Raw genomic sequence first — 9,970 nt, 5'->3', positions numbered from 1 at the left:
TCTGGAGGAGGGTCACGAAAATGATCAGGGGGATGGAACACCTCTGCTGTGAAGAAAGGCTGAGAGAGTTGGGGTTGTTCAGCCTGGAGAGGAGGCGGCTTCGGGGAGACCTTCTTGCAGCCTGTCAGTACTTAAAGGGGGCTCATAAGAAAGATGGGGGCAAACTTTTTAGCAGGGCCTGTTGCGACAGGACAAGGGGGAATGGCTTTAAACTAAACGGGGGTAGATTCAGACTAGATATAAGGAAGAAATTTTTTACGATGAGGGTGGTGAAACACTGGAACAGGTTTCCCAGAGAGGTGGTGGATGCAGCATGCCTGGAAACATTCAAGGTCAGGTTGGACGGGGCTCTGGGCAACCTGATCTAGTTGAAGATGTCCCTGCCCAGGGCAGGGGGGTTGGACTGGATGGCCTTTAGAGGTCCCTTCCCACCCAAACTATTCTGTGATTCTATAACTTGTTGCTAATATCGTGACAGACACTTCCTGGGACTCGAGGCTTTGATGTGGCTGTGACGCCCTCTCAGACTTCTTGAAGAACCGTTATTTTAAGCTAAGAGATTTCACGTGGCAGGAGAGGGTTCCTGGTTTCTAGTTTCTCGCTTCTGGAGGGCGTATCCTGTGCTCGTGGTTCCCGTCTCGGGGCTCCCCTGCCCCGTTTAGCGGCTTTGCTGAGCCCTCGGCTCTGCTTCTGCTCCCTCCCTGCTGCGATGCGCAGTGCGGGCCAGAGATCTGGCTGATCCATGGCGTGCCTTGTGATAAACTGCCTCTTTTGATCAGTGCTGGCAGCAGAAATGTGGTCTGATCTGTCCCGCCGTGAGAACGTGCTGGGGGTTTGCTTTTCTGACGGCGTAGCCAGCTATAACTTGCACTCTTCGGAGTGCACGGGCCAGCTAACGAGCCCCGTTTGATCTCTTCCTAACCCGCTCCACGATCCCTGGGCACGGGGCTTCTCCCCTGGCCATCTGGAGACAGCACGAGCCTCCTACTCCCCAGGGCCTCTCTGAGGTCTCGCACGTGCCCTGCAGCCTGCGAGGTGCTGAAACAAAGGCGTTGAGCTTGACGTTCTCCCTTTTCAGCAATTGGTTTCTGTGGAAAAGTTGCCCAAATACGCCCAGGCTGGATTCGAGGGGTTTAAAACGCTGAACCGTATTCAGAGCAAACTCTACCGTGCCGCGCTGGAGTCGGACGAGAACTTGCTGCTGTGTGCTCCCACGGTAAGGATCCCGATACCCGGGTCCTCCGTGACGGGGAATCCCGAAGGGCGATCTGTTTGGGCGGAGGAGGCTGGCCGCTGCAGGCCAGCCTTGACCCGGGAGAGGGCGCGGATTTGATGGGACTGGTTCTGCTTACGTCCTAGGGCGCCGGGAAGACCAACGTGGCCCTCATGTGCATGTTGCGAGAAATAGGGAAACACATTAATATCGACGGAACCATCAACGTGGACGACTTCAAGATCATCTACATCGCCCCCATGAGGTCCTTGGTGCAGGAGATGGTGGGCAGCTTCGGGAAGGTAAGGAGGGGTTTGGTCCTGCCCCTGCTCGAACCGTAGGTTGGGGAAGATGAGCTTTACTGTGGTGGCTTCTTTAGACTGCGCTTACAGAAGGATAGAAGCTCTGGCAGGAGCTTGTCGGGAGAGGGTGAGTTTGGGTTGCGCCTTGAATCTCTGTTCGTGTAGCCTGGGCTCGCTGGGCTCTGCGTGTGCGTTGGCAGGGGCTTTGGATGTCGGGGTGGGCTATGAAATCCGCCCGTTTTCTTCCAACGCTGTAGCGGGATAAGTACGAAACCGCCCGCGAGCGTCTCGGGGGCCGCGCTGCTCTAACGCCGCCCCGGGGAACGCGGCGTTCGTCCGGCTTTAACCGCCCGCGGGCTTCCTCCTAGCGCCTGGCAACTTACGGCATCAACGTGGCGGAGCTGACGGGGGATCACCAGCTGTGCAAGGAGGAAATCAGCGCTACCCAGATCATCGTCTGCACCCCGGAGAAGTGGGACATCATCACCCGCAAGGGAGGAGAACGCACCTATACCCAGCTGGTGCGGCTGGTCATCCTGGTGAGCAGCGCCGGCGCCTGCAAAGCCCCGGCGTGGAGGAGGGAGGGGGCGATGAGGGGCGCTGGGTCTTTGGGCGTTGCGGTTCCTGAACGTGCGTTAGCGGTTGGAAGATGGCGCTGGCGGCTTGGCTGTGGGGAGACTCGGGGCTTTGAGCTGTGGGACGAGCGCGCCTCGGTCCCAGCAGGCAGGTCCGCTAAGAAACTAAACCAAAAAATGGGTAAATAGAGCCGGTTTGGAGCGGGGATAACTCTGTTCCCGTTCAGGATGAGATACACCTACTGCATGATGACCGAGGACCCGTCCTGGAGTCTCTGGTAGCCAGAGCCATCCGCAACATCGAGATGACTCAGGAGGACGTGAGGCTCGTTGGCTTGAGCGCCACCCTCCCCAACTACGAGGACGTGGCGACGTTCCTGAGGGTGGACCCGGCCAAAGGCTTGTTCTATTTTGATAACAGGTGATAATAAACAGATTTGATAACTCCTCCTGGGAAGCCGGGAGAGATCTCCGCCGTCAGAGGGTGGGTGGCTGTTGAGAGCTGGGGAAGACGGGCCTCCCGTGGAGGCAGTTGGGTGTTTTATCTGTCAGACGGTGCCAGGGTCTCGCCAGGCTACTTCGGCCTATTTTCCGCACGCGTTTATTTGCTCTTAGATGTGCCGGTAAATGCGTGTTTGGGACTAGAGCGGTTAAAACACAGCGTCAACGTGTGCGCCAGGGTTCCTGCGTTGTCGTACTTGCGAGAAGGTGCTTTAGAGAAGGCGGAAAAACTCTGCTGTACCTGTGTGCTGCAGAAGCTGTTTGAAGGAAGCCTAAAATAGGATTATGGTAGTTCCAGAAACACCATTTTTCCTCCCCGAGTGTGTGCTTAGCAAATGGATTCCAGGGAAGAGGAATACCTGTTGCTGTCCCCTACTGTTTAATCTAACCGGGTGGAACTGGAAGCCATCAAATCTCTTTGAGCAGATTGAGGCACAAAGGAAGGGTGTTGACCTTGGTGGCTCAAAATACAGGATGCCTTTTGACGGGACCTTCGTATCAGCGTTTCTCCGTTCTTCTGCTCTTTTATGGACTTGATTTTTTTCCTTACAGCTTCCGACCAGTGCCGCTAGAGCAGACCTATGTGGGTATTACAGAGAAGAAAGCAATCAAACGCTTCCAGATAATGAATGAGATTGTTTATGAGAAGATCATGGAGCACGCTGGAAAGAACCAGGTTTGATACTTTATTGTTCCTGACCCACTTAATCCTCGTTCTTGTCTGTTGCTGGTGAGACTCTTTCGAGCTGCTGTCGCTGCAGAGACGCCGCAGAGGAGAAGAGGGTAGGGTTGGGTGGTCGATGGCAGCTGAGAGAGGAGGGAACACAGTTTTTCTCTCTGTGCCAGCTGTCTGATTAACGTATGACCTGTCCTTCTAGGATGAGGGAGTTCTTGTGATGCTGCCCCACTAGATCAGGAGCTCTGTGCGTGGTTCACAGGGCATCTGGACTGATTCTAGATCTCTTCCCACCTTGAACACCAGGAGCGGGTTGGGTCAGGCATCTTTGCCAGCTGCAGCCGTAGCGATTGTTGTGCCGGGTCCTGCACTTCGGCCACAACAACCCCGTGCAGCGCTACAGGCTTGGGGAAGAGGGGCTGGAAAGCTGCCTGGCGGAAAAGGACCTGGGGGTGTTGGTCGACAGCCGGCTGAACATGAGCCGGCAGTGTGCCCAGGCGGCCAAGAAGGCCAAGGGCATCCTGGCCTGTATCAGAAATGGTGTGGCCAGCAGGAGTAGGGAAGTGATCGTGCCCCTGTACTCGGCACTGGTGAGGCCGCACCTCGAATACTGTGTTCAGTTTTGGGCCCCTCACTACAAGAAGGACGTTGAGGTGCTGGAGCGTGTCCAGAGAAGGGCAACGAGGCTGGTGAGGGGTCTGGAGAACAAGTCTGATGAGGAGCGGCTGAGGGAGCTGGGGTTGTTTAGCCTGGAGAAAAGGAGGCTGAGGGGAGACCTCATCGCTCTCTACAACTACCTGAAAGGAGGCTGTAGCGAGGGGGGGTCGGTCTCTTCTCCCAAGGAACAAGCGACAGGACGAGAGGAAACGGCCTCAAGTTGTGCCAGGGGAGGGTTAGATGGGATATTGGGAAAAATTTCTTTACCGAAAGGGTTGTCAAGCATTGGAACAGGCTGCCCAGGGAAGTGGTTGAGTCACCATCCCTGGAGGTATTTAAAAGACATGTGGATGAGGCGCTGAGGGTCATGGTTTAGTGGGCATGGGGGTGTGGGGTTGATGGTTGGACTTGATGATCTTAGAGGTCTTTTCCGATCTTAATGATTCTATGATTCTATGATGCCTCTCTCAGCGATGGTACCGTGTGCTTGTTTAACAGGTGCTGGTGTTTGTTCACTCCAGGAAGGAGACTGGGAAGACAGCCCGGGCCATCAGGGACATGTGCCTGGAGAAAGATACCCTGGGCCTCTTCTTGCGGGAGGGCTCAGCCTCCACCGAGGTCCTGAGGACCGAAGCTGAGCAGTGCAAGGTAACTGCCCGGCCGGGGCTGTTCTGACACAGCGATAGCAGGAGCGCAGCTGCAAAGGTGCCGCCGCTTTGGTGCAGTTTTGCAGCTTTTCCTCTAGGATACGGGCTACCTGCTGTTGCTTCTTTTCTCCCTGGCGTTACTCGGCTCGGGTAGAAAACCTAGAGCTGGTTGCGTTTCTGCTGCAGAACCTGGAGCTGAAGGACCTCCTTCCTTACGGCTTCGCCATTCACCACGCCGGGATGACGCGAGTGGACCGGACGCTGGTGGAGGATCTGTTTGCCGACAAGCACATTCAGGTGAGCCTCACTTCCCAGGAGGAATTGCCGCGTTTGGGGTAGCTGCTTCACAAGAAATGCTTGAGCCGTGTTTTCCAGTAGCCCTTTGGGCAAAATCAAGAGGACCAAGCGTAGCCGACCCCCATCCCGATGAAGGCAGCCTTGATTTTCGCGTCAAGAATAGAAACTAAAAGCACACGGCCGGGAGCGGAGAGGGCAAAAACCTCTCCCCTGGGCCCAGCTGAGGGTTTAAAGCTAGAGGTCCGTCCCAGAGCAGGCTGTCTCCTCCACAGTTGTCACTTCAGCAAAACCCCATCCAAGCCATTCCCTGGCTGCGTTATAGATGGAAGGCAATGGCTTTTCTCGGAGTCGTGCAGCGAGCTGGGAAATTTGGGCAAAGATCTTGCTGTTTATCTGATCTTCCTCTGCTGAGCTGTCGAGACAGCCACAGTTCTCAGACTTTGTCCCTTTTGTGCGTGTCTCTAATGTCAGGACCAGCATTTTAGATCCTTTTTTTTTTTCCCCCTAGGAAGAGGCTTCTGCCTGGCTTTGATCGCTGTTTTGCTCCTGCAGGTGCTGGTCTCCACAGCCACGCTGGCCTGGGGGGTGAACCTGCCTGCTCACACCGTCATCATCAAGGGGACGCAGGTGTACAGCCCCGAGAAGGGGCGCTGGACCGAGCTGGGTGCTCTGGACATCCTGCAGGTGAAGTTCTGGTAACAGAGGTGCTGCCGGGACCCGGGGCAGGGTTTTTCCTTTCCCCACCGAGGCGCGTTTTTGAGGTCCGCTTTCGTATTTCGACTCGGTGCGGTCGCTCCCTGTTCTCTGCTGTCAGGCTGCCTCGGCTGTTCTGGGAACAGCCCTGCTGTGAGGGCAGAGGAGAAACGGATCAGCAGGAGAGCGGACGAATGATTCCTCTCCCAGCGTCTTGCCCAGACACATCTGAGATATTTCTGTGTGTCTCCTGCCAGCTAGAAGTAACAGCAGACTGGGCAACCTGGCAGTAAAGCCCCGGGACACGGCGGCAAGGAGAAATGCCCGAGCTAAAAGCTTTTTTGTTTTGCTGACCTCGCTTTCTCGGTTCTTAGATGCTGGGGCGTGCCGGGAGGCCTCAGTACGATACCAAAGGAGAGGGGATCCTCATCACGTCCCACGGCGAGCTGCAGTATTACCTGTCCCTGCTCAACCAGCAGCTCCCCATTGAAAGTCAGATGGTGTCGAAGCTCCCGGACATGCTGAATGCGGAGACTGTGCTCGGCAATGTCCAGAACGCAAAGGCGAGTGCCAGTCTTTGCTTTCCCCACGTACGCGTGCCCTTTGTTGCACCCAGAGAGCTGGTGGGAATTGCGGGGGGCCAAGGGATGATCCGCGTGGGGGAAAGATATCGTCGTCGTACGGGAGCAAAGAAACTTGCGACCTTTGGTGCCTGGGGAGCAAATTTTTAAGGGATCTGGAAGGGCAGCCACGAGAGCTACCGGCCTGTAAGGCTGGCCGGCGTGTCAGGCAAGTGGGTAGATGCTTCTGTAATTCAGAGCAGAGTTCTCCACGTGGAGAAGGACACTGGGGAAAAGTCTGCGTGTGGAGGGTTGGGGTTCTTTGGTTTTTAATTCCTTAATATTTTTCTGGTACTGGGGAAGAGTTGTGTGTGGCACTGCTGGGCGCCCAAGCTCTGGTTTAATGTTGACGCGGCGGGATTCGGCTGGGCTCAGCCTGCTGTGTCCTGCGCTAGTGCTGGGAGCACCGGGCTCCGAGCCAGGACGTCGCCCTCGCTTGCCGTGAGGCGTGTTCCGTCGGCTCTTAACGGCGCGTTGGTGTTTCCTCAGGACGCAGTGAATTGGCTGGGCTATACCTACCTGTACATCCGAATGCTGCGCTCCCCCACTCTCTACGGGATATCCCACGATGATCTGAAGGGGGATCCGCTGCTGGACCAGCGCCGCCTGGATCTGGTTCACACTGCAGCCCTCATGTTGGACAAGAACAACCTGGTGAAGTACGACAAGAAGACGGGGAACTTCCAGGTGAGGCGGGACCTGGGAAAGGCGCTGTGACCGAGCAGAGCTGGATGGGAGCATCCTCTGGCTGAGAGAAAGGGTGCAAGAGGCATCTTGCTGATTAAATACGGATCCCAGGGAGTGCTGCTGCGTCATTCAGACCTGCTGTCGTGCACGTCTGTGATTCCAGGGGAGCCGCTGGCCGGCACGGAGAGTCCTGGTGTAAAACCTGACCCTCGGTCTGTCGCTGTTGTGTGTTTGCTGCTGCCTCCTAAGCAAATTCACATTCCCGTTGCATTTTCATTGCTCCAGAGGCAGTGAGATGAGAAAGGGGAGGCTGTGGGGTGTGGAATTGTGGTGCCAGGTAAAGCAGCTTTCCTGGGGGATTTGTAGCCTGAGAGTTTACACTTAGCTTGTCTGGAGGCGTCTCCCCTGCTGCGGCCTAGTTCCTGCTCAGCGTCTTCTGTCTGTGCCACGGACAGTGGGGTGTCTTCCTGCTGCTTCACTCTGGCTGTTGTCCTTGCGGCAGGTGACAGGGCTGGGCCGCATCGCCAGCCACTACTACATCACCAACGAGACGGTGCAAACTTACAATCAGCTCCTGAAACCCACCCTGAGTGAAATCGAGCTGTTTCGGGTCTTCTCGCTGTCCTCGGAGTTCAGGAACATCACCGTGAGGGAGGTATGGAGCCAGACGCCCGTCCCCAGTGAGACAGCCCTGAGGCATCGGTCTTGAAGGCACTGCTTGCCCTGTGAGGGACCGTTCTCACCTCTCCTCCTGCCTTGGTTTTCTGCAGGAGGAGAAGCTCGAGCTTCAAAAGTTGCTGGAGCGAGTTCCCATCCCGGTGAAGGAGAGCATAGAGGAGCCCAGTGCCAAGGTGAGCCCTGCCTGCCCCCTCCAGGGGACTTCTCTGCCTGTCTTGAGGGGAGCGGTGATGCTTGGGAGAGAGCTGTCATAGTAAATGCTCCCCCCGGGGTGGGTTTCCGTTCTCTTCCCTCTGTGGGACACCCTGGACCGCATCAGGGATGCTCGAAGAGCTGCGGGTGCTTCTTTGTCTCTGGTTGAGTGCGCTGTCCTGCGGCGTAGGACGGTCGGTCCCCGTTGCTCGCTTCTGTCCTGCCACGCGTCAGAGCCCCCCCGGGATCGGGCGCTGGTGCGGAGGGAGCTGAGGGCTTCTCTGTTCTGCTTCCCCAGATCAACGTGCTCCTCCAGGCCTTCATCTCCCAGCTGAAGCTGGAAGGGTTTGCTCTCATGGCAGACATGGTGTACGTTACCCAGGTGAGTGAGGGAACTCCGGGGCCTCTCCGTTTCCATTTAGGTGTGCGCGGTCCGGCCGCGTCTCGGCCTCACACAAGTATTTGCACCTCGGAAATTTAGTTTGTGGACGTAAATGGCTTTGAAAATAACTAGAGCCGGGAGCGGTGAGAAGGTCTAACCCCTATCAGGATGGGAACTAGATCTTCATCGGACTCTCCAATTTGTAATCAAAATAATTCAGCGCTAGAGGACTACAGCGTAGCCTTATTCTTCTACCGCAGAGGCCAAGTTCCCAAGGCCTCGCTCCACCTGTAGGCGTTTGGGATGAAGGACCTTTAAGTATAATTCAGCACTTAAAGGGGGCTTATAAGAAAGATGGGGAAAGACTTTTTACCAGGGCCTGTAGCGGTAGGACAAGGGGTAACGGTTTTAAACTGAAAGAGGGTAGGTTTAGGTTGGATATAAGGAAGAAATTCTTCACTCTGAGGGCGGTGAAGCACTGGCCCAGGTTGCCCAGAGAGGTGGTGGCTGCCCCATCCCCGGAACCATTCAAGGTCAGGCTGGACGGGGCTCGGAGCACCCTGATCTAGTTGAAGATGTCCCTGCCCGCGGCAGGGGGGTTGGACTAGATGACCTTTAAGGCCCCTTCCCACCCAAACCATTCTATTATCATGTGGCTGGGCAGGAAAATGGGTAGAAAGGAAGGGAGAGTTAAACGCGATGATCGCAGCCGAGGCCTGAGAGCCGCTCTCTGTTCCCCCAGTCTGCTGGGCGGCTGATGCGTGCCATCTTCGAGATCGTCCTGAACCGTGGCTGGGCCCAGCTCACCGACAAGACCCTTAACCTCTGCAAGATGATTGACAAACGGATGTAAGTGAGGTCTCGGAGGTGTTTTCTGATTGCAGGCTGGATGCCTCTGGCATAGGATGAGATTCTTCAGCATAGCTTGGCTAGGCCTGCAGCGTTTGGGAAGGAGAGCGCTCGTGCCTGTCGGGGTGTAAAGGAGCTGCCGCCCGTGTCTGGCCGAGGGCTGGTCTTGGGCAGCGTGGGGAACCTCGGTGCTCTGAGGGCTTCGTCTCTGCTTCTTTGCTTGTCTCACCCCGCGGCGTCCTCGCAGGTGGCAGTCCATGTGCCCTCTGCGCCAGTTCAAGAAACTGCCTGAAGAAGTGGTGAAGAAAATCGAGAAGAAGAATTTCCCGTTTGAACGCCTCTATGACCTGAACCATAACGAAATAGGTACGGAGACACCGGGCAAATGCGGCGGGGAGAGGCGTCTGCCTCTTTGTTCTCCTCTGCCGTGTTTTGACCCAGAAACCGGGGGGCTTGTTCCTGTCCGATTGAAGGGGCGGAACTGGATGAGGGTCTTGGTACAGCCTGAGGAGGGCAGAGGCTTTGCCCTGCCGCCTTCCAGCTGCTTGGATTGCCCGTACTGCACGCCGTGTTCCGTTTGGGAGCCGTTGGGTCACCCTGTTGTCCGTCTGTCCTGACGGCAGCGCCTTTCTGTTGCAGGGGAACTGATCCGTATGCCCAAGATGGGCAAGACTATCCACAAATACGTTCACCTCTTCCCAAAGCTGGAGCTCTCGGTCCACTTGCAGCCTATTACCCGCTCCACCCTGAAAGTAGAGCTCACCATTGCCCCCGACTTCCAGTGGGATGAAAAGGTGAGCTGTGCGCAGGAGATGATCCGCCCTCGTTAAAGGGGTGCAGCTAAATTATCACCGGGCTAAATTATCACCGGGCTAAGTACCGCGCTGGGGGTTAGGAGGGCGCTTCTGGGGCAGGATCGCTGTGGGAGGGCTGGCGTTCAGCTCCCGGAGGTCTGGAAGTTGGGGGGGGGGGGGGGGTCTGGGCGCGGGGGGGAGGGGAAC

The 9,970-nt window shown here is 56.4% G+C and overlaps 1 protein-coding gene across 1 annotated transcript in view; it reads left to right on the top strand.

Moving 5' to 3' along the window:
- Nucleotides 1-9,970, top strand: part of SNRNP200 (small nuclear ribonucleoprotein 200kDa (U5)) — a gene marked incomplete at both ends in the record, with an annotated part of 17,575 nt that overhangs the window by 5,160 nt on the left and 2,445 nt on the right. Inside the window, 16 exons of the mRNA XM_009331210.1 lie at nt 1,079-1,216; nt 1,360-1,515; nt 1,884-2,054; nt 2,318-2,511; nt 3,144-3,267; nt 4,423-4,572; nt 4,758-4,868; nt 5,421-5,552; nt 5,936-6,124; nt 6,671-6,868; nt 7,371-7,523; nt 7,639-7,719; nt 8,037-8,120; nt 8,863-8,969; nt 9,217-9,335; nt 9,609-9,763. Coding sequence (XP_009329485.1) covers nt 1,079-1,216; nt 1,360-1,515; nt 1,884-2,054; nt 2,318-2,511; nt 3,144-3,267; nt 4,423-4,572; nt 4,758-4,868; nt 5,421-5,552; nt 5,936-6,124; nt 6,671-6,868; nt 7,371-7,523; nt 7,639-7,719; nt 8,037-8,120; nt 8,863-8,969; nt 9,217-9,335; nt 9,609-9,763 — 2,262 coding nt within the window. The remainder of the gene's footprint in view (nt 1-1,078; nt 1,217-1,359; nt 1,516-1,883; nt 2,055-2,317; nt 2,512-3,143; nt 3,268-4,422; nt 4,573-4,757; nt 4,869-5,420; nt 5,553-5,935; nt 6,125-6,670; nt 6,869-7,370; nt 7,524-7,638; nt 7,720-8,036; nt 8,121-8,862; nt 8,970-9,216; nt 9,336-9,608; nt 9,764-9,970) is intronic.

Source organism: Pygoscelis adeliae, unplaced genomic scaffold (genome assembly GCF_000699105.1).
Source record: "Pygoscelis adeliae isolate BGI_AS28 unplaced genomic scaffold, ASM69910v1 Scaffold1159, whole genome shotgun sequence".
NCBI lineage: Eukaryota > Metazoa > Chordata > Aves > Sphenisciformes > Spheniscidae > Pygoscelis > Pygoscelis adeliae.
This window is presented reverse-complemented; position numbering and strand designations above follow the sequence as displayed.